We start from the raw sequence: 24,074 nt of genomic DNA, 5'->3' as shown, positions 1-24,074 counted from the left end.
AGTGCCTCCTCAAAGCTCAGCCCAAACCCTGTCCCACTTCGCCTCTTGTCCTCTGAGCCTGGCCACGCAATCTTCCCTGGGCAGAGTGAATGCAAACCAGTGTTCAGCGATTCTTTTTGTTGGAGGAGGAGGCCAGTGAGAGGGAGGAACTACACCTTGTATGTTGGCCTACACGTGAAAATACTGGTACTGTACGTGAACGGATGTGTTGTGTGCATGCAGAGGTCTTTCTGCTACTGAGAGTACCCGTGCCCTTGCCAGGGCTGCGATGCTCAATGTATGTCTCACCCACAAGTTAAAGCTTATTTTCCTAAAGAAACAGGGGCGGTGATTGGAAAGCTCTTTATGTAAGACCTGCCGTCCAGAGTGCTGGCTTCAGTCAGCTGACCTGCCTTCACACCCCAGTATAGGCTCTTCGAGGCTGTGTGACCTCGGGCGAATTACGTAACCTCGCTGCACATCACATCCTCGCTGCACATCACATCCTCGCTGCACATCACATCCTCGCTGCAGCACGAGGATTGACATGCATTCCTGCTGTCTTCCATCCAACAGATGGTTTTTGAGGCTTCTCTCGCAGTGGAACTTGGCATTGTGCGCTGGGTATCATGACCTCTATGTATGCCTCCCAGTTCAGCTTCCTGTCGATGGGCCTCTAGCCCCTCTAAGGCTGTTTCTGTCAGAGCCCTGGCCGACTCAGGGTGAACACCTGGGAGACAGAGTCGAGATTACTTAAGCTGTGAGAGTGACTTGGGAGTCATCCCCACCGTCTTGGGGAACAGCCACCCCGGGCGGTGGGGCTAAGGGGAGGCCACTCCTAGTGAAAGGCTGCAGGGTGCAGGGCTGCGGTGCGGTGTCCTGATGAAAAGAGGCTGCAGACAGGGCGCTATGGGCGTGATTTCAGGGTGCCGCCTCGGGGTCTCGGGCAGACTCGGTTACGTGGCGGAAAGCTGGGTTCGATCTCACTGTGGTGGTGACCTCCCCTCGCCGTGGAATTAACAGGCCGTCCCCATGGAGGGAGTGCCGTTCCCGGGCCGGCGCCTGGAGCGTGGCTCAGCTAGGAGATGTTGGGGGCACAGGGCAGGCCCGGGCGTCTGTGACATTGAAGCTCAGTTGCCTGGTGCTGGATCATGAAAACTCTGACGTGGTCCCCAGACAGCTGCTCAGACAGATGGCGGATGGCTCTGAAGCCAGGCTGACGTGTCCACAGCCCGGGGCACACCGACCCCTTTCTCTTCACGCCAGCATCTGGGCTGGCTGTTTAGGGAAAAAGCAAAAGACATTTCAATTCATTTTCCAGCCAAAGCTATTGTGGGGCTCAATTTTGGGTGGTTAAACTAGACATCTACATAGAGTTCCCCCAACCCCGACCCCCTTGAACAAGGATTTGTCTGGTGAAGTGGCTTTAGCTCCTCTGAGGAGGTCCCAGCGGACCCAGTCCTTCTCATGGCCTCCTGTTGAAGATGGATTAACAAAAACCAAGCCGACTGCCAGGCACACTCATAGGCAAAAAGAAGCGGGAGGGGATTGAGCATGGAATGGATAATACGCATTTGCTTGAGATGCATAAAATAAACCGAATGGGGAGGGGTACAGACCGAAGATTGAACACCCCGCCCCCAATCATGGCTTCCTTTACTAATTAAGGAAGTCAGCGCGTGGATCAGACAACAGCGACTGCGTGTCAGCGACCTTCCAGTAATCACTTCGGTGTTGCGCAGACACAAGCCAGATGGCATGGTTTCACCAGAAGACGGGCAGACAGGACCCTGCTGTCAGTTAGTAATCCCTGGAGTCCTCCCCCCCGACACCCCCTGCTCCGCTGCTGTGGTTCATCTTCATTCAACAGGAAAGCCCACAGCGCAGGTGCTGTGCTGTGCCCTTGGGGTTGGGGTGGGTTCTCAGAGGAGCCCACAGGAGAGCGCGGCCCTGTAAAAGGCAGACTTGCTCTTCTCTAAATGAGTCGCGGGCTTAGCAGGCCGACACTGAGGAGGGAGTTGCCTCCATTGTGAGTAACGGCGCCGTGGGTGTCCCTCACCTGCCTGATGAAAAGTCCGTGCAAGGGGGGAGAGGAGTAGGCTGGTCTTGGTGCTGTGTTTTGGTTACAGGCCGGAGAGGAAATGAAATGAGGGATGCATTACAACGTCTCACTCAGCCTCTCTTATGCAAAAAGAAATGCCAAGAAAGCACTTACTAGATATTGAGAGTCAAGTTCTTTTCCAAAATATCACAAGTGGCTCAGAAAAGGATTTCAGCATGAAACACTCTTTGTTTTTAATTAAAATACAGAAAATTCTCTCTCGACTCTCAAATCCTTTACGCAGTTTTGAAGGAGAGGAGACACAGAAAGGAAGTCGACAGGAAAAGCCCTCTGAAATTAGAGCTCTCCAATGCGGTAGGCTTTTCCTGTCCTCTGGATGTTATACTCGCTCCAAGTCCCAGGAACTCGGCTCCCTCTTCGAGAACTTTCTTACAGGATGGTCGCTGGAGGCTCTTTTAATTGGCCAATGACTTGTCTCTTCTGTGGTGAAAATGCGTTCTCCTGAATGACGAGTTTTTGTTGAAACTGTATCTTCAGTGAAATATTGAACAGGTAATATTGCAAAATTCAAAAGATACAGAAGGAAAAACATGATGGAGTGTTCCCTTCACCCTTTCTCCTCTCCAGAAGCAAACACTGTTCCCGCTTCATGCTTTCAGTCTTTGCTCTGGATCCGACTGGGTTCAGGAGCCGATGTGCTGTGTGTGGCTTGTGACGCTCGGCGCCCTTCATTGGCTCCCGTTGGTGTGAAGTGTAGCAGAGAGAAAGCAAGGTGCGCGCACAGTGAGGAAGGGACGGCTACCTGTGGCCAGCAGCACACGTCTACGCAGACGTCTCCTGGGCAAGCTCCCTGCCACTGTATCCACGTGTGTGCCCAAATTTCACCGTCCGAGATGCCAGTGATGGTGAACGCGCGTTTTATATACAACTGAAAATCAAAAAGCCTAAACTTCCTATTATTGAAGTATTTTAAAAATATTTTATTTATTAAATGAGCTCCGCTAGACTTCATGGTCCCTCATGTCACACCTGTAAATACATAGAAGGAAAGAGCCAGGCAAGTACATTAGGTGAGTCTCACTTCTGAACCTCTACCCGTGGGGCCAGGCTCTTCCGGTCACGTGCACCACAGCTCCTCAGGGTCTGTGTTTTTGCAAACAATTTAGTAACATGGTTTAAAAAGAACCTGAAAAGGAATGGCGAGCCCTTGGTGCTGAGCTCCTAGAGGCCCCACTGCCCCACTTTGCAGACTTAACTCTCCGAGCATCGCTGGGCTGGGGAGGGGTGACCCAGCCTGGTTGGCCCCCACCGCAGACCCACAGCTACCCACACCCATGGTGTTGGGTGAACAACTGCTCTCCTGTTGTCCCGGGGGTTTTATTCCAGACCCTGATCCTCATTCTGCTGTGTGATGCTGGTGCCTTTTAGAAAAATTGATTGGGGTGAAATCGTCAATAAGGTTATATAGGTGTCTGCCCTCTCAAAAGAAAATTACTTTGTGATTGATGTCCGCTGAGAACAATTGAAAGATGCTATTGATGGTGAAATTCGACACGAATTTAGAACTGTTAGGATGTGAAAACCAGTGCACCTTAGAATGGATGACAGATGAAATAGTAATTCCGAATCTCCTGAACTAAACTGGAACTTCTCGACCTGCTCACCTCCCAGGTGAGAGCGACCTTGAGGTTGAGGGTGGTTACCGTGCTCACCACTTAGAACCCTAAGCTTTGACACTCAGCGCTGAGATTTTGAAACGTCTCAGATTGTTAAGTGCGAACCTCCCTTCCTCAGTGTGCTCACAAATGTGGACATACATTCTTTATCAAACACCCGAAGGCAGTCAGCTCGAGTATGTGAGTGGTGGGTTAAAAAGACTAATGAGTCAGCTATTTGGTTTACTCTAAGAAATGCAGAATTAAGATTCAAGGTTGAGCCCTGACCGGTTTGGCTCAGTGGATAGAGCATCGGCCTGCGGACTAAAGGGTCCCAGATTCTATTCCGGTCAAGGGCATGTACCTTGGTTGCAGGCCCATCTCCAGTGGGGGGTGTGCAGGAGGCAGCTGATCGATGTTTCTCTCTCATTGATGTTTCTAACTATCTCCTTTCCTCTCTGTAAAAAATCAATAAAATATACTTTAAAAAAAAGATTCAAGGTTGATCTTCTAACTACAAAAGGGGAAAACAACCAAAAAATCTGTAGTTGCAACCCAACATGGCTCAAGCCACAGCTGTTTGTCCCCTTATTTGAAAGGTGTAGTCAGTAGGTTCCTGTGGAAAATTACTCATCCCTAGCCAGTCTCCGTTGGTTAGCGCGTTATCCCAGCACCAAGGTACACACGCGATCCCTGGACAGAGCACCCGTAAGAATCAATGAGTGCATAAATAAGTGCAACAACCCACTTCTCTCTCTCTCTCTCTCTCCCCATTTCTCTCTCTCTAAAACCAATTTAAAATATTACTCAAAAGTGGAGAAAATAAAGTAAAATGTCTGGTGGCACATCCACTCAATGTCATGTTGGAACAAATAAAAAAAATATATATAGCTCTTACCAAGGATTACTCAGTTCTCCAGGAATTAAATCATGTTGGAGTTGGTTGTTCACTGTTATCCGGGCCTAGAGCCTGGGAAGCAATGGTTCGCGTGTAGATTTTCCCCTGGTCGGTGGTCCAGTAGGAAGCTTGTTTCAGATGGCGCAGTGCTCTGAGGGACAGCAGCCAGCTGTGTAAGTAACCCAGCGATGGCGTCCTAAAATTGTTGTTTGCAAATGCTGGTGCTTTCCTCATTACAGAGTTGAGTAAATCTTTCATAAGAGCCCTATTTTTTGAGTTGTGTTTTTACATTTTTGAAAATTTTACTTGATCAGGGTTTAAATTTCTGAAGTGAAGCAGAACTCCAACCGGTCATTCTGAGAGGTGGTTGTGGACAGACCGGGGTGCTCAGCGGTTGTGCTTAGTAACCTGAAGGTGTGGTTACTGAGGCAAGTTCAGAGGCGGGTCCCTGAGGCTGTCCCTGAGCTGTCCTTTGATCCGTGATTCCAGGGTGATCAGCAAGTGATTCTACACTCGGATGAGACAGTTCTGGGAGTTGGAGCGGGGCTTGTGAAGGGAATTGTGGGATTCCAGGCGGAGCTGGAATTGGGTTCAGATCATGAACAGCCTGGGGGTGCAGGGGGGCCTCGTGGGCGCAGATGTTTTGTCTCCCCCTAAGTGCCAAGAGTGGGGTCTTCTAAGTTCTCCACCATCTGGGTAGTGGGTCCCTGGAGTCACCCCCCTTGTCCTTCAGGGAATATCTTAGTTCAGATTACCCTCCCACTTCCCAATTATTCTTTCCCTAGCCCAGTCCTTCATACATCAGCCCCACTTCCCCCTCTCTCTCCTTTCTTCTCTCCGACTCTCCACCCATTAACAAATGCTCCCTGACTTGGGAGTATGGAAGATGACATCATGTTATACTGGGATATATATTTATTTGATTACTTTAAGGCTTTCTACAATGCCTTGGTGGGCGGCAGCTTCAGTCAATGCCAGTCAGTGAGACACACACGGACGGGTGGAGAGAAAACTCCCGCGTGTTTGAACATCGCATTGATCACCTTACCGAGTGCACCGAAGCCGTCTTCCTGAGATGTAGTTAAAGTGCTTCCTCTCTGAAGTGGTTCAGGGTCACCGATTTTGCATTAACAGAATATTCCAGGTGCCGCATTAACTTACGTAACTCAGTACCTGGAAGTCAGGTGAAATGTTGCTGAATGTATAAAAGAGCGAAAAATGAGAGATGCTACTGAGTCTTCTTTGCCAGAGTCTTTATAAATAGAACAAGGAACTGTCTGGGATGGGACTGAAATTTTCCATGTTTCAGTGCAGGCAGCTGCAGAAGGCAGGCTATCCCCAGGGTCTTCTGGTGACTTCTTTTTCCCCTGCATGCTTTTTAAAATTTTATTTTTGAGAGAAAGAAGCAGGAGGAGAGAGAGAGGGAAGGAGAGAGAGAGAGAGAGAGAGAGAGAGAGAGAGAGAGAGAGAGAGACATCGATTGGCTGCCTCCTGCACCCCCCTTACTGGGGATCGAGCCCACAACCCGGGTGTGTGCCCTGGCTGGGAATTAGACCAGCCACCTCTCAGTGCATGGGACAGCCAGGTGAACACCCCACTGGCCAGGGCAGCTTTTGCTTCTTTAATAAGCTGCTGTCGGGTCCTGGGTGGGAGACAGTTTCGGAAGGAGCCCCCTTAGCCCAATGCTGGTGAGCTCTGTGAGTAAGTCTGGGCTGAGAGAGGGCTGAGGAACTTGATCTTTGGGGCCTGAGAGAAGCCACACTTCAAACCGATGACACCGGAGCCGGGAATTCAAGGCCAGCGATGCCCTGCAGCTCCTGTTTCCCGGGGCTCACCTGGGGCCTGGCTCTGTTCACAGCATCTTCTCTCCATCTTCCCCGCTGATGTTCACAGCAGGCCCGGAGAGAGGCAATACCTGCATAGGATTGCAGGTGAAGAAATGGCTTTCAGAAAGGCGACATGTCCCTCCTAAGAGCATCAGCTGGTACTGACGATGGCCCTGGATCCCAGGTGGTCGCTCCAAACCTGGGCTACTCGCCGCCGGGCCCACCCCCCTCCATGCACCTGCTTGTCCGCCTGGTTAGCCAGGTGCTTTCCTGAGGAAGCCCTGGCCTGGTGGGAAGGACCAGGGTCTTCCTGCCATGCACAGTCCGTTGGGGCGGGGCCCAAGATCAGGCAGGTACCCTACACCCGGGGAGGGCTTCTCGGAGCCTTTGGGGGCCAGCTGTGTTTCCTTTGAGCTGGTCCTTCCTTTCTCCCTTCCCACCCCCTGTGAGGTTTGCGGGGGTCAGCAGGGCAGAGGGGCCCATGACACCAGGGAGCCTTGAGTTAGGAGTGAAGCCACTGCAAACACCCCTTTCACCATCACATCTGCAGGACCTGCACTTTGTCCAGGGAAGCCGTCAGGGTCTTCAACGCCATTACAGCGTTGATCCAGGCAAGTGCCGCGCTGAACACTTGCAGGAGGGCCTCGGCTGTCCGGGAGCCGGCCCTGGCATTCCCGTGTGAGTGGACGTTTTCACTTGTGGTCCGCCCTTGTCTCGGGGTTGCCCTGAGGACCCGCCTGGGAATAGGAGTCAGCAGGCTTTCCTGGGGAAGGGCCGGGCAGTAGATATTTTAGTTTCCGGGCCACGGGCGGAAGCAGCCCGGGCAGCAGGTAAATGCATGGGCCCACAAAGCTTTCTCTGTGGACATCGACACTCGAATTTCATGTGCCACAGATTCTTCTTCGGATTACTTAAAAAGAATGATCTAAATGTATAAAGAGAACACCTCAGGTTCCCAACTGTGCAGAAGTAAGTGGCAGGCCGGATTTGGCCCCTGGGCAGTAATACCTGTAGCTCAGAGCAGTCCTTGGCACCCAGGAGTGCTGTGGGTGTCAGCTGCTCCTCCCATGATTAGGGGGTCACCGTCCACGCCCCCCCTCCACCCCCACCCCCGACCGAGAGGCCGCAGTGCCGGGCCTGGAGAAGCCCGGGCTGCAGCCTCTGACCTTCTGTGAGTTCGTCTGCAGTAGCTGCGCCAGGATCAGCTCCGAGGTCACAAGGTCACAGGTCTCACCCCCAGGACAGTGGTGGTCTCCTCCCCGAGGCGACCTGGGGGCTGTGCTGGGCTGGAGGGCATGGTGCCCATTGGGTCAGCAAGGTCTGCCCTGGGTGATGGGAGCACATGCTCTGGGTCCTTTTTTAAAAAATTTTTTTATTAATTTCAGAGAGGAAGGGAGAGGGAGAAATAGAAACATCAATGATGAGAAAGAATCATTGATCAGCTGCCTCCTGCAAGCCCCTACTGGGGATGAGCCCACAACCGGGCATGTGCCCTGATTGGGAATCGAACCGTGACCTCCTGGTTCAGAGGTCGAAGCTCAGCCACTGAGCCAGGCCTGCCGGCCATGCTCTGGGTCCTTTGATGGCCCTCTCACCTGTGTTCTTCCCTGGGATGGGGGCAACGGGGAGACCAGGGAACCCACTGTGGGTGACCTGGGCTGTTCACATCCTGTTCTCAAGTGCCCAGAGGGGAGGAGAAGAGGTTCTGAATGCAGTGGCAGGAAGAGGAACTGGGGGTGAAGGGAAGAAAGAGCCCACGTTGCGAGCCTGAGCCGCGGGGCCCGGATTATTCCGAGTCCTGCGGGGCTCAGCTGGCGGAGAAGGCACAGATATCTTTATAAACCTTGACAGCATTACTTCATTATTCATGAAGCTTAAAAAAAACATAACCAGCTTCATTTGAAAGGAACTCATTCCCAAGGCCTTTCTTAATTGAGTTTGTATGGCAGTTCCTTGTGTTGACTACTAAATCAACATCCCAAATAAACAGCATTGAAACTCATCCTTCCATTCAGCGCACAGTCCCATCTCTGCCTCTTCCAGACACTGAAGTGAGAGCGGACGGGTGCACAGGGCATCGTTTCCACGGCCTTTTCTGACCTTTAAGAGTAACTTTAAAAAGCGCCTCATTTTTAACAAAGGAAATGTGCCCCAAATCCAGAATGTGCGGGTGAGATCTCCCATTGTGCGCAGCAGCTCTTTATGAGTGTGTGTGTGTGTGTGTGTGTGTGTGTGTGTGTGTCTGCACACTTCAAAGCTGTATTGTTGAGGCTTTGAACAACTCTCTTCTGAGACAGACGTACCTTGGGGGCAAGCATTGTTTTCTTTTCAATTCTTCTTTGGATGAAATGTACCGTCTCCCACAGTGCCCCGCACGGCAGTAGACACCAGCACCCTCTGATGAGAAGAGGAAGGAACCAGGGCTCAGGGCACCCCAGGTCATCTGCTCCCGGCCTCGCCCTCTGGTTCTGGGCACAGCATTCCTGCCGTGCGCCGTCCTCGCCTCCGTGTTCCTAAGGACGGCACTTCCCTGCTCATCCTGTGTCTGTGGCGGAGCAGAATGACATTAATTCTTCAGATGCCTACCGACAGGAGTCGCCCCAGGCCCCACCCCCCGCTGACCCCTCCCTCCCACACACCACTCACCCTTTTATTACCCCCAGGGCTAAATATCTCAGTGTATTCTCCAGCTTTAGAGGCCCGATGCATGAAGATTCATGCAAGAATGGGCCTTCCTTCCCCTGGCTGCCGGCACCACCTTTTCGCTCCAGCCGGGAGCCACCTTGCCACCTTCCCACGCTGCCCAGAGGCCCGGAGTGGCTGGGGCTGTGCGAAACACCTGAGTCCTGCCCTATCCCCCAACCGCTTGGCACCTGTGTATGCAAATTAACCCATCATCTTTGTTGGGTTAATTTGCATGCTCACTCCTGATTGGCTGGTGGGCGTCGCGAAGGTACGGTCAATTTGCATCTTACTCTTTTATCAGTGTAGATAGTATTTCTATTGATTTCAGAGAGGAAGAGAGGGAGAGAGAGAGAGATAGAAACATCAATGATGAGAGAATAATTGATCGCTGACTTCTGCACGCCCCTCACTGGGGATCGAGCCCGAAACCCAGGCATGTGCCCTGACCAGGAATTGAACCATGACCTCCTGTTTCATAGGTCGATGCTCAACCACTGAGCCATGCCGGCCAGGCCTTACATATCTTTCTGTCCAGTTATTACTGCTTCTTCCTGGCCTCCCTTTTGTGAATGGTTTCCTGTGCGTCAGGAGCTGGTGATGGGCATAGCTCCCAGAACCATGTGCTGTGTCCAGCTGGCCTGACGCAGGGCTGGTCAGCGGGACCTCTTATGTCCTTGATCTGCTCTTGTTCAGGAAACCCACGTGTCCGAGCCTGCTGACCTCCACGTGAAACCCACTCTTCTTGGGTGTGTAGACAGCTCTCTCAGCTTTCACCAGTATGAGCAGGCAGGGCCCTCCCAGGGCAGAGCCCTCAGCGGGGGTTCCTTAGTGACAGAGGGTAGCTGTGGGTGGTCCCAGAGCTCAGTTGAACCAGAGGTCTCACCCAAAAGATTGGCTGTGGGCTTACCAACCCAAGGAAACAGAGCCTGGTTGGAGGTCGGGGGCCGCACGGAGGTGAGGGGAATGGGCTAGCTGAGGTGTTAGAGAGGCCAGACAAGAGGGGGCCACAGCATGAGCGAGGTGGTTTAGAGTAGGTTGGCCTGAACCCTTAGCATCTTTGGTATTTTTTTCCTGCCGATCCTCTGTGCTTTACCTAAAAGAATCAAATTTTAATGATGAAGAGCTGGGAGCTCATGAATTATTCACGAGCCGGGTCTTCCTTATTCCATAGAAGTGTTTCTTGAATTTTAAAAAGTCTTGTTACAAGACTTTACCTTCCTCTAATTAAACTTCTTCTTGCTAATGGGGCCCACCTTCTCATTCTCTAAAGACCTCTGAACCTGAAGAGGAAGGGAAGCTGCAGAATCCAAGTGGTGGTGGGCCCTTACCAGTTGTGATCGTGTACAAGTTACAGGTCTGACCCTCCTCTGTAGGAAGAGACGCGCATTTACCTCGTTAATGGCACTCGCCTCCCTGGGTAGCTGGGGGAGGTTAGACGGAATCACGCATCTCGGGTGCCCGGCTCGGTGCCCACCAGGGCTGGTCCCACCTGGCCGCAGGCACTTCCTGCTCTTCGGCATCTTCACCATCTTGCCACCCTCAGGTCAGACGGGATGGGATGCCTTCTTTGTTGTCATCCAAGCGATGGGTTTTTATTGAGCTTCATGGGGAGATTACAAGTCCAGAATCCCGAGATTTCTAAAGGCTGCTTCAGGGACTCACTGGGGTGTGTGTGTCACAAAATCAAATATACGAATGTGCGAAGAAGCCAGGTGAGCGAGTGCCGGCCCTGTGCCAACTCAGAGGCTGCCTGTCCAACCTGGGGCCCACATTTCGGTAGAAGTCCAGGCCTAACCAAAACCTGGGTCAGGGAATCAAGTTTCCCGCGCCATCGGCTGGTAGGTATAGGGCCCTCACACACTCCCGTGTAGCGTGACTGTGGCTTGAGAGCAGTGGTTCCTCCAAGTGTGGTCCAGAGACCAGCAGAGCATCCGGGAACGTGTATGGAAGCAAGTCCTCGGCCCTCAGCCAGACCCACTGAATTGGAAAGGCTGGGGGTGGGCCCGGCCACCTGTTTGAACAGGCCCTCGGCGAGCTTCTGCCACGCTCAAACTTGGGGACTGTGTCCTCAACCCTGGCTGGACCTGGGGGTCCCCTGGGGAGCTTGAAAAATTTAGTTGCTTGGTTCTCAAACAAGAATTCCTCAATTGGAATTCGGAGTACAGCCCGGATATCAGGAATTTTCATGGCCCCCTCCATCCCCCCGTGGATGTTCAGGTGCAGCCGGGGCTGGTAACTACCCTTCTGGGGAGTCTGTTGAAACACCCACATGATCCTCTCTGGGTGGAAGGGGAAGCGGGGAGGTGTGTGCCCGCTTGTGGCCTGCCGCCCCTTGGAGAAAGTGACCTAAACTCCCCGCCTCGAGAAACATCCTGATACGGCTTCTTAGACGGAATGGCTATTTACTCAGTGTGCTTTGCTTTAAAGGTGGTTTTTCCTTGTTGGGCACGTGCAGGCATTCATGTTGCACAGATATGAACTCCTAAATTCACAAAGGCTCTCCCGTGGTATGCCCGCTGGCGAGCCCCCTGGCATCAGCTCTCTATTTCATCCGCTCTAAGGGAGGAGCAGCCTGGCCCTGGGCACTGAGCAACGCAGATCGTTCAACATTCACTCGGGGTGTGGGACGCTGACCCCGGCCAGGAAGCGTGCAGGACCAGGGCTTATGGCTGGTGACAGTCTCCCGCCTCCCACGGAGGCACTCATGCATGTGACTCTCGTTAGGAATTTGAGCCATGGGAGAAGTGAGAGGCTTCCCAATTATGACTCCTTTTCTGAATAAAGGAGTCTGCTTTCTCAAGGAGAGGCCAAGCACCACGGGGATGAACAGCAAGTATATTGAAAATGCATTTGCTACTTGGAACCCTGGTTCCAGTCCTAGTGTGGTAGATGCTGCACAGGATTCGAGGAATTAGTGGGTCTAGATCTTATTTGATATTTCCTGTGTTATCCAGATGAGTCCGTCTAGTCACCCGTGGGTCTCAAGCTGTGGTCTCCAGCCAGCAGCACCTGCACCCCTGGGAATTTGTTGGAGAGGCATCTTGTCCACCCCGCCCAGCCCCCCTGACTCAGAGACTGGGGCTTCGGCCAGCCCCCCAGGAGGTTCGGACCCTGCAGCCCTGGTTCTTGTCTATAAAATAAGGCGACCGGCCCAGGTTATATTTCAGGTCCATTCCAGCTCTCCGGTGGCCTTGGGGTAGGGCCCGGGACAGGCGGAGCGAGTCTCTTAGACCGCGAACTGCCTCTTGGATGTGTCGTTGAAATAATTCAGCTGAAAACCAGCTACGTAGGTAACAGAAGAGAAACAGATCTCCAGACCTCCGCACCCAAACCCCATTAGGGTGCTCACTTTAAAAAAAATTCCTGCTACCTTCAGCGTCGGTGTCATTTCCCCAAAATGAAAAACCCCTGGTGCTTCGGGAAGGGAGCACCCCCATTTCTGTAGGGGCCGAGGGCTGTCTGATACGATTCACCGAGCAGCATTCTGCGGGAACTAAGAAATGGCATTTCAGAAGGATGCACAGAGGTACACAAGCTTTGCTGTGAGACAAGGGAAAATTTCAAGCCATTTATCAAAGCTCACGCAAGCTGCTATTTCGAGACAGGTGGGAAAAATACCAGGAACAAGAAAGGAAAATAAGTCCGTATCCAGAGTGTCTCATAAATAAGAGAGTGGGGACTGCTGGCCTCGCCGGGTTCTCGGCGTATTTTTGTCACAGTGTGGAAAGCTTCCCAGTCTTGCAGCATGTAATTCTTTTCGTTTGCCTGTTACCAACATCAAGGTTGTAAATTACTTCACTGACGGTTAAAGCCAAGAGGGAAAAAGGAAGCAATAATTTGAAGGAGAGAGGAGCTGGGAAAATGGAACCCGGAGTTAAAAAAGAGGGAGAAAGAGAGAACAGAGTTCACTCACCACTACAAAGGGATTTGTTTTTCATCTGCAGTGCGGGGATGTTCCGCAATTTAGGGCAAGTCCCAGAAAATCAAAGGCAGTTTTCCAGTTGGCTTCTGCTGAGTAGCAGCCTATTTGTCAGAGACCAGAGGAATGGTGTGCTGAACATCAGAGAGAGAGAGGTCTGTTATACCTGGGAGGGGTGGAGAAATTGTAGCTTTTGTTAAAAAGGATGGACCGCAGGCCCATTATCCCTGAGCGAGTAATGTGGACAGAGGAGGACCACAGATGAGGACCTCTGCATTGGGCATCTCTGTGAACTTCAACACCTGAACACTAAAACCCCGGAGAAAAGTCTGTTCTCTGGATATTAATTGACCATAACGGTGTGGGTTTACTTCGGGGCTCTCTATTCTGTTCCATGGATCTACAGGTCTGCTTTTATGCTAGTACCATGCTGGTTTGGTTATTAGGGCCATGTAGTATAGTTTGATATCAGGTAGTTTTGTTCTTTCTCAAGATTGCTGTGGCTATTCGGGGTCATTTGTGGTTTCATATACATTTTTGGAATATTTGTTCTAGTTCTGAGATATATGCCATTGGTATCTTGATAGAATTGCATTGAATGTGTAGACTGCTTTGGGTAGTATGGACGTTTTAATGATGTTAATTATTCCTGTCCATGAACATGGTATATGCTTTCACTTATTTGTATCTTCTTCATTTTATTTTTTTTCATGTCTGATAATTTTCCAAGTACAGGTTTTTTACATTCTTGCTTAAATTTATCCCAAGGTATCTTATTTTATTTTTTGATGCGATTGTAAATGGGATTGTCAAATTCTGGCTCTAAACTTCGGGCAAGCTCCCCAGACACCCAGTGCCTCCGTTTCCTTCTCTGTCATGGGAGAATAATAATCGAGTCTACTTTGAGGATCAAGAGTTAGTGCATGAAGGGACTTTGCAGAATTCATGGCATCACACAGGCATTATTTTATTGGGACTACTTGCTAAACAGCCACATGTTTCTTTAAAAGAACCCTAAAATAAATTATATTACTTAACTGTAAGACCTTCTGAAACCAGTGGTGTCCTATCTGGTGGCCCCCAGGTGTGCATGCGGGGGGGGGGGGGTGGTGACTGATGGAAGGCGGCTTTGAGGGGTCCCTGGGAGTGAATGCAAGCAAGACTGATGGCTTTGGAGCCGTGGGAACTTCTCCAGGGTCAGCTTCACTAGCACCACTAGTAGCTTTGTGGGGTTGTTCCAGTCAGAGCCAGAGAAACTGATCTTTGTCATCTGGTTTCCTTTTGTGTAGTTATTTTTGGAATAGACTCGGAGACCAACCCTAGAAACAGGTTTGAAATCAATGCCACACTTTCCTCTCTCCCACGGGGCACACTCCTCTTCGTTGGTGGGACGGTGCTGGGTGGCAGCTAACATTGAGCAGCCTGCATTTTTCTCAAGTCAACTGTCCTCGTTCTGTGTAGCGTCGAAATGGCAGCAGCACCAAAACAAACGCATCCGACTTGCAAATGGTGCTGCGGCTTCCTCATCGGCCAGTGGGGGAGGTGGTGCCCACTGCCTGAGTGCTAGATGAGATGGCAGCGTGGATGACACGAAAGGGCTCAGCAAATGGTAACTTTCCAAGATGTTCCTTGTGTTCATGAAAGTCTAGTGTACCAAAGTCACTAACCGTGGACAGTTCACAGAGTCCACGGACCGGGTGGGCACACGTGTGAGGATGAGGAAGTGAAGGTGCAGAGTGAACAGCTAATGGCTGCGATTTGTGTGTAGTGCGAGACATTCCATTGCTCTCTAAAAGACGGAAGGTATTACAAAGTCTTTCATCGCACGTTATTTTTTAGATGAAGTCTCTGATCACTGATTTCCAGCATTTTGATGTCCCCCACTATTGAACACAAACCTGACCTCTTACTCCGTAAACATCAGGTGAAAGTTGAAGTCCCCTGTCTTTGATGTGTCCCGTGAATTGCATTTTTGACACAATTATTTTATGAGATTTGTACCTCTTACTATAAGTGGTGCTTTGCTGTTTTAAAAACTTTCCAACATCCGAATGGATGAATCGGGATAAAATGCTGAATGAAAACAACGTCGCTCCACTGACCCACCCTGCCGCCGTAGAGAGCGGGAGGGATGCTCCGACACGACCTGCGGCCGCAGGCAGCGCTGCTCTGCTGTCATTTCAGACATTGTTTGCCAGCTCAGAGCATTCGCTTTGCAGACATTTCAGCAGCATGGAAAGGAGCGTCTGTGTTCTCTTACCTAACTCACAGGGCCTGGGTTGTTTGAACCTTGAGTAAGTGAACAAGAAGTCCTTCCTGAACTCGAATTAGAAAAAACTACAGTGAACCCAAATGCCCTGGCAATTCAGAGAGCCGCGCTGCTCATTCACAAGTATTTAGGAACAAAACACAAATACGCAGTTTCAAACAAATTACCTATATCCTGAGCTAAAAGCAGGTTTTGTAATGCCTCTGTAACATTGCTTTTTCAGGTCTTTAACAAAACAAAGAGTTCTCTTAAACCACTCACCATCTGTATATGCATGTTCAGGACGGGGAGGCATGGTCGTGTCTGAGGGTTAATGGTGGAGTGGAGTTTGTTCCTTGGACAAGAGGCTTGCAGGTGACCTTGAACCTGCGGAGGATGTGTTGGGTGTATTTGTGACTATGATTTTGTCTTCCTGGTTCTCACACTGTGCAGTGACCGCAGGTCAGCACACTCGCTGAGAGCAGGCAGGTGTCGGGACCCCAGGGACAGCTGCTTTCTACCCAGTGTCCATGCCCAAGGCCCGCGGGCTGTGTAACCCTGGACAGTTCACAGAGTCCACGGACTGGGCGGGCACACGTGTGAGGATGAGGAAGTGAAGGTGCATGGTGAACAGCTAATGGCTGCGATGTGGCCTTGTCCAGCTCTTTCTCTCCAAATGCTATTGGCTTCACCACAGCACAGCTGCCAGACACACAGTTGTTCGGTGATTTTCTTTGTCCTTCAGTGTTACAGCTAAGGATAATCATGTACTTGGATCATCAGCTGAGTTCCCTAACCCAGGTGTAAAAGATGGTGTTGCTGCCCCTGTAGATAGAAGCTCCCACCGCTACCCAGCAGGTTTCCATGGAGATAGGTGTGTTCCTGCTTGGTTACTTGGAGTTTGCCTTGTGGTGCTTCGGTCTTGAGGTGGGACCCCAGACCTCTGCTGGCTGGTGGGTCCACTGAGGCATTAACCTGATCCAAGCTTGTGTTTTAATCACAGAATCACGTCAACCCCGCCATGGACTTCACCCAGACGCCCCCGGGGATGTTAGCCCTGGACAACATGCTCTACTTCGCCAAGCAGCACCAGGACGCCTACATCCGGGTAAGCTCACAGCCCCTCGCGGTCACAGGTTTCCTGCTGAACTTGACTTTCAAGCTCACAGGGATGGAGGCGTTCCCCTGAGATGAGTGGCCCCAGAGGTGTGGCTTTCATCACTCAGTGAAGTGAAAATTAAAATGAAATGGAACCCACCAGGGGCAATGACGTAAAGACTTCTCACCTCTGAGTATTTTTCATGTGATGACTTTGGAAAATGCAATAGTACAGCCCAGCCGGGGTGGCTCAGTGGTTGAGCATCAACCTATAAACCAGAAGGTCCCAGGTTCGATTCCTGGTCAGGGCACATGCCTGGTCTCAGGCTCAATCCCCAGTGTGGGGCGTGCAGGAGGCAGCTGATCAAAGATTCTCTCTCACCATTGACGTTTCTCTCTCTCTCTCTCCCCCTCTCCCTTCCTCTCTGAAACCAATAATAAAAGTATATATATATATTTTTAAATATATTTTATTGATATTTCACAGAGAGGAAGGGAGAGAGATAGAGAGTTAGAAACATCGATGAGAGAGAAACATCGATCAGCTGCCTCCTGCACACCTCCCACTGGGGATGTGCCCGCAACCAAGGTACATGCCCTTGACCGGAATCAAACCCGGGACCCCTCAGTCCGCAGGCCGACGCTCTATCCACTGAGCCAAACCAGTTTCGGCAAAAGTATATTTTTTAAAAATACAATAGTGCTGGAAAACTGGTTTATGTGGTTCAATATCTAATTATGACAGAAGCTCTAGGCTTCAGTACGCAGGACGGAAATGAGCTCTCTGCCAAGACACGGCATGGCTCCAGCGAGTGGAAACCCGCGGACTCCCTGGAACACTCCGGAGCAGGGGCACAGGGTTCCCTCCGCACCACCTCTGGCCACTGCCGGAGCCACGGTGAGATCCACAGCCAGCATGGGAGCGGCGCGGAGGGCCGAGCTGTGGAGGAGAAGGGAAGATGCCCCCGCTGATGGGCAGTGCAGGTGTGGGGAGGATGAGGTGAGGATGAGGGGAGCGCAGGGACCCTGACAGGGAGGCCTGCCCTTCGGGGCTGCCCCGCTGGAGGTCCTGGGCTTGTACTGACACCTGTCGCCTATCCTCAGGGTGAGGAGCCCAGATTCGGTCGGGATGGGGTACACCCACCCCAGGCTGAGGTGGAGCAGGATGTGAACAAATGGGACGAGAACTGGCGAGCAGTGGCAAGGATGACTAGATCCCAGCGTAGAGCGTGAGGAACGAGGTGTCTAGTGCAGAAAGAGTGGGGGGCGGGGGGAAGATGAGAAAAAGGTAAGAGTCTGTCGCTCACATTTTCTCTTCGTCCCTCCCGGGGGCGCTGGCTCTGGACGAGGGGTTTGGGACCTGGCCCCATGGTGCTCTAGTGAGGCAAATGTGGGCGACTCCATTGGTCTGCACCGAACAGGGGGCACTGTTCCCCTGGGGGGCGGGGCATTTGGAAATGTGTGGGATTGTTCCTTTGGCTGGAGCCATGCCTGGGAGGGGCGGGGGGGGTGCTGCTGGCCCAAACCTATAATTCACAGGACATCTTCCCAATGAAAAAGTGTGCCACCCAGGAGGGCCCCTGACAGACACCAAGCCCTGCTCCCCTGCGGGCACTGGGTTGGAAATGGGTTTTACTTCACAGCAACCCACTCCTGACAGAGAACAGACTGACAGCTGCCAGGGGGGAGGGCGCTGGGGGCTGGGGGAAAGGTGAAGGGGTTGAGAAGAAACCTCATACACGTTTCCCATAGATGCAACTTGCTAAGCTTCGGCTTCCACTGAAATATTATTTGTAATTTGATTAGACCGAGGGTTTGATGCGTTTCTCTGAAAGATGGGAGATCGGGTCGTGGCCAGAAACGCAGTCTCCCTTAAGAGAAGCGTCTCCTTCTCTCCCTGTTTTATTGAGAAGTAATTGACATACATCACTGTATGCGTTTACGACACAGCGTGATGGCTGGATTTATGAAGCCGTGGAAGAAAATTGTTTTGTTTTTTCATAAAAGTTTCATTTGGCTTGTAATGTGTGTATATTTGTTGTGCAGATACGTTTTCTAGGAGTGTAATCTGCTTGCAAAGAAGTGAATTAATATTTTTGAGATGCTGTGTAGTATAGCCTCCGGAATGTTGCGTGTGGAAACGAGCCGTGTGGAAATTGAATTCAGAATTAATGATTCATGTTTGTGGACAGAGAGTGTTCCTAAAATTAGAGCTTATTGATGCTGAATGCATTGTCAATTGCATAAGCAGCATATGTCTCCTGAAAAGTAACTTAATGTGTTCAGCCCATTCTCCACAGCGCACTCTCTTAAACATTGTAAGTGAAATGAGAGTGATGGAACCCTTCAGAATTTACCTCCAGGAGGGACTTCAGTGAAGAACCGGTTTCTAAGGGAAACGTGGCCCTTTCTGTCCACATGCGCTGTTTCTTATTGGTTAGGCGTTCCTGTAACTGAGATGCACGTATTTTCTCAGAAGTGTCCCTTTCCCGGTGCTGTACGCCCCCCCCCACCCCCACCCCCACCACTGACGCTGGGTCTGGCTGATGGGAAGCTGAAGCTATTTTCACAGGAACATGCCTGGGTCACGGGAACATGCCTGGGTCACGGGAACATGCCTGGGCTTTGTGGTGGCTGTGAGAGATACCCCGGTGATGGTGAAATTGTGCTGTGGAACCTGGGGCTGGTGCTCTCAGACAGCTCAGTAAGTGCGGTCAGGAGCAGAGCCGTCTTTTCTGAAACATAAAAATGGTGTGTTTTTTTTTCTAAGTTTACGTTTCTGTTAAGATTTGCTCTTTTTCTTGGCCAGGCAGATCTCCTGTCTGAATGCCGTTGTTTATGTGTTATTTCTCCCTGCCATTCAGCAGACATTCGCCCTTCCCTGGACAGAGCCTCACCATTCACTCTTCCAGTCAGAGCCACGGTGAGACTTTTTAAAGAAGCTGTAATGTGCACACACACTCGCACACATGCACACGCAAATATTTGCTCTGGGCTTGACACCCTCCACCGCCATTTGGCTCAAACCCTGTGCCTCTGTCCTTCCCTGACCCATCTTATCGCCTCCTGTTCTCACTCACCTGCCACCCACGTGGCCACACCGCACCTCAGCTTCCCCCCACCACTGTCAGAGGGAGGCAGGGCAGTCTTCCCGCCTTCCTCTCGGCTCCCCGCCCTCCCACACCGGACACTCTACCACTCGCTGTCCTCTGCTGCTGCCCGTCTTGCTTCTCCCCTTGGCTGTCCTGGTCTCTCTGGTGGGTCCCCTCCCCCCGCCTGCCCATCGGATGGACATGATCCCTCGGACGTGGCCGGTGGACTGTTTTCTCCTCAGCCCCCCAAGCTGCCCAGGTTATGAGTAACCACCAAAGGCCCGTCAGGGAGCAGGGTGACGGGACTCCCCAAGGACCGCATCACTCAGGAGTCCTGTGGCTGAGGAGCTTTCTGGAAAAAACAGAGGAGGGTGGGCCTGGGGGGAGAGGTCAGTATCAGGCACTTTCCCCATCCCTGGGAATGTATTTTGATTGGGGAGGTGGGAGAATTGGGGACACAGACCAGAGTCCTCAGCACAGATGTGGAGGTCAGGCCAGGAAAGCTTCCTGGAGGAAGCGGTCCCTGCACTAAGGTCAGTGGGTAGTTCTTAATCAGGGGAAGAGAGGGAGGGAGGGGAGGACGCTAAGCGGAGGGAAGCTGAGCAAAGACAGAAAGGCATGTGCTTTGTTCAGGGAACCAAAGCTCGGGGAATGCTGTGTCGTACGCTACCATGTCTGCCGCCCGGAGGGTGAGCGTGGTCACGGCCAGGGAGGCAGAGGGGCTGGCTCCCCGGGAACCTGTCGCTACATCGTGGTGTCTGGACTTGAGCCTGAAGGCAGTGAAGAGTTTCTGAAGTGTTTTCAATGAGGATGATGAGAGTTAATTTCAGAAAAATCCCTCTCCTGCCAGAAGACAAAGGGGAGACATCGCGGCCAGGGCGGAAATCCAGCGGGATTACAGAGAAGCGCTGGCAGCTGGACCAGGCGGCGGCGGTGTGCGGAGCAGCAGCTCGAATGAGTTATTCCGGATCGAAAAGAAACTGCTGTCTCCGGGGAAGAAGGAGGGGCTTACTGGCCGAGCGGATGGGTGGGTGGTCGGTCTTTAACAAGTTAAGCGCCATGTCCCTCACCGGTGACTGACACTGTACTTTCTGTCCGGAAGACAAAACAGGCTGGGCGCTTAACGTGTTAATGACATCGCGTGGTCTGAAAGGAGTGTTCATGTGGCGACATGCACACCCTCAGCTGCTTGTGGGGCATCTGTGTGTGGGCCCGCTAGTAGGCAGTGAGAAAGGGCAGCCAAGGTCAAGTCCGCGTAGACACCCATTCTGTGTATTATGTGTCCTGGGACCTTCGAACCCACTCTCGTGGAGCTGTGAGGACGATCTTAGACACTGCGTTCCCACGCTCCGGGGAACCCCTGGCCCACAAGCCTGCCTCTGTGGCACCTGGCCCAGAGCGGAGTTTAATGATTTCTTGTTAGTTACGTGAGTAGAGAGTCTCTTCAGTTTTTATCTAAATGGTCTCTTGCCAGTGATCAGTGTGTGTGTTACCATCTGAGAACCAAGGCCTTCATGCTTTTAGCAGTGACCGGAGGTATGTTTTTGAATGTGGACTTATGGACAGGCAGCCTGGCTTCTCGTGAGCCTTTGAATGAACGTGGAGCTGTGTACTGGGAGCGGGGATGGAATTGAATTAGCCCACACGTGGGTGGGCACAGCACACAAGGAGGAATTGTGGGCCTGGGCACCCGCTGTGCCCAAGTCAGATCTGGAGTCCTTGGTGATCTCAGACTTGTGGGTCACATTTATTTAGGACATAATCGCTTGCTTTCTTTAAAAAATATATATATATTTTTATTGATTTCAGAGAGGAAGGGAGAGAGAGAGAGAAACATCAGTGAGGAAAGAGAATCATTGATTGGCTGCCTCTTGCACGCCCCCTCCTCTGGGGATGGAGCTCGCAACCTGGGCAGGTGCCCTGACCGGGAATCAAACCCTGACCTACTGGTTCATAGGTTGAAGTTCAACCACTGAGCCCCACCGGCCAGGCAGAATCGCTTGTTTTCTGCAGATACTTCTCCCCAGCGAGGCCCGTCTGAGAGGTGGAGCACAGTGCCCGGCTCCCTCCTGTGTCCTGCGGTCACACGTCCCAGACAGGGCAGTGCACAGGCTGAGAAGTTGCATCTTTGTGGTGGTGGTGTTGTTGTTGTTGTTGCTCTTTCTGGAATGACCAGCGTAGTGGCTCCGTGGAAATGTGGACTCAGAATATAGATTCTTGGTGTACTGATTATTCACTGGGACCTGCACAGATTATGAATCATAATGTAAGTATCTGTGTTTTCCGATGGTCTTAGGTGACCCTGCTACGCGACCACAGGTTGAGAACTGCTAGCAGGGTCGCCTAAGACCATCGGAAAACACAGATATTTACATTACGATTCATAACAGTAGCAAAATGACAGTTATGAAGTAGCAACAAAAATAATTTTATGCTTGGGGGTCACCACAACATGAGGAGCTGTATTGAAGGGTCGCGGCATTAGGAAAGTTGAGAACCACTGCTCTAGGCCTTGAGACACAAGCTGCTGTGCAAGATCCCAGACCCTCAAAACGTCAGATCAGCTATTTCAGTGCCACAGTAAGAGCCAGATGCATGCAAATGAGGTGCTTCTGTTACTGTTTGCATCTTTTTTCAGAGGAAAAGCAAATTCCTACAGAAAACAAGAACGGTTCATTTTCTTAGATGCTAAACAAAAATCTAACTAAAGGAAGAGAAATCCCTTTCGACATTCACATTTATTCACGGACTGACTCGGTCAGGAAATACTATCAAATGCCCTCTGCCAGGCTGGTGCCATGCGCGGCAGACTTGGTGGCCAGTGGGAAAGGCAGGGTCTAGTTCTTAGACACCAGAAAGTAGAACTTCAAGCAAAGGAAGACAGCAGAGTGTGTTTTTGTTTTGTTTTGTTCCGTCTGGTGTCCTTTTGTTTCCTTCTTTGGGTTTTCTTGCCGAATTCTGGATTTTCAGATGTGACCTATCCTAGCCACATCCATCAAATCATAAAACCGTGACTTCTCTGCAGTTTCCCATGGTGTTTCGAGCAGGCACACATGTCACTGTTTTATCGGTTATCGGTGTTTAACTATCAGAATCACTCAGGCCTCGCTTCTTTCCCAGCGACCTAGTTTTAAACAGCGGCCCGGCTTCTTAGAGAAATACCCCGGCGAGGGGTCAGTGTGGAACTGAGCGGCCCTGACCCCTCTTGTGCAGGTCTCCTCTATCTTTGGGCTGCTGCTATGTTAAAAACAAAACGTATTTTTAATGAGGCTGTTACCCAACTAACTGCAGAATGTACACGACATTGAGGCTTCCAGTAAACTAAAGGAAAATTCTGGAAACTTGTTCTTTCTGAACCCTGCAGTTCTTGTCCCAGCATACCTCGTAAATGTTCATTTATGATGAATATTTCACCCAGTTGGAATATAGCTGCACATTGGGTGATTGTGGTAGAAAAGAATGAATCTCCTGAGGGGGGACATAGAATTTTTTAAAAAATAAGATTAATTACAACGGTTTTGTGCACTTTTGAGCTAGGGCTCGTGTATGTTCCTAAAACTATTCCAAATCAGAAAAAAAATTATAATGAATAAATAAAGTACAGGGTATTTGTAACTAAGAATTGTTTTTTCCAGTTCTTTCATATATTTTATTAAAAGTTTAAAAATTTAAAGTATGTTTACACTAAACCTTTAACTTTATTCTCCCTCCTTGTGATGTATACTTAGTAAACAATATTTTTTAAAATATTTGGGAAAAATATTGGCATAGACCCCAATTCACCTAAGGGCCAGGGAGGTCTGATTCTTGATGCAGTACTGAAGAGAAATGCTATGGGATGACCCGTATGAGAGAAGCCACTATCTTTGAGGCCTTGGAATATTTTGAGTACTTAACATGCATTATCTGTAGTCTTCCCTTCAGTGCTCCAGAGATGGGAAGATAAGTCCACCTTTGTACCTCTTCTAGCATGTAGGTCTCTCTGTCCATTGAGGTCTACCTCAAGTTCAAAGCCATTTGGGGAAACTTTTTACCTTTCCTCTCCTGCTATAAACATAATGAATAGCAAGCCCAGAGCTTGCTATGCAGTAACAACTATACTAAACACTTTTAATAATTTCTCACCACACCCCTATGAAGTCGGCCCTGCTGGTATTTCCATTTTACAGACGAGGGAGCGGACACACAGAGAGGTCAGGAGGTTTGCCCAGGACCACACAGCTAAGGAAGTGCCAGGGCTGACTTTAAAACCAGGGAGTCTGCGTCCAGTGTTCAGAGCCAATGCCCCCTAGGGGTTTGCAGATTCATCCAGGGGTTGCAGCTGTAGTTCACACGAGTCCTGTGGGTGTGTTTTGCTCAACTGGCACAGTCTTTTTAATGAGAAGATGATTGACTTGCCTGTAGGCAGGGCTCTCTCTCTCTCTCTCTCTTTCTCTCTCTCTCTCTCTCTCTCCCCTTTCCAAATAACCAGGTGCCAGAACTCCCTATTATATTCTGTCTGGCTGCTTCCTGCATTCTTGTCTGCCTGGTACTTGAGGGACTTGAGTTAATGGCCACTGATACTGGTGGTCTGCAGTGACCTCTGTAAAATTCTGGATGCACGCAGTAGGTG

At 50.8% G+C, this 24,074-nt stretch overlaps 1 protein-coding gene across 3 annotated transcripts in view; it reads left to right on the top strand.

Annotated features, from left to right (window-relative positions):
- The window catches only part of ELMO1 (engulfment and cell motility 1), a 415,657-nt gene that overhangs the window by 197,448 nt on the left and 194,135 nt on the right, over nucleotides 1–24,074 (top strand). For all 3 annotated transcript variants that reach the window (XM_080667113.1, XM_080667111.1, XM_080667112.1), the window contains one exon: nucleotides 16,276–16,380. In XM_080667113.1, the coding sequence (XP_080523239.1) occupies nucleotides 16,276–16,380 (105 nt within the window). The remainder of the gene's footprint in view (nucleotides 1–16,275; nucleotides 16,381–24,074) is intronic.

The sequence above is a fragment of the Plecotus auritus genome (assembly GCF_963455305.1).
Source record: "Plecotus auritus genome assembly, chromosome: 4".
In the NCBI taxonomy this organism is placed as follows: Eukaryota; Metazoa; Chordata; class Mammalia; order Chiroptera; family Vespertilionidae; genus Plecotus; species Plecotus auritus.
This window is presented reverse-complemented; position numbering and strand designations above follow the sequence as displayed.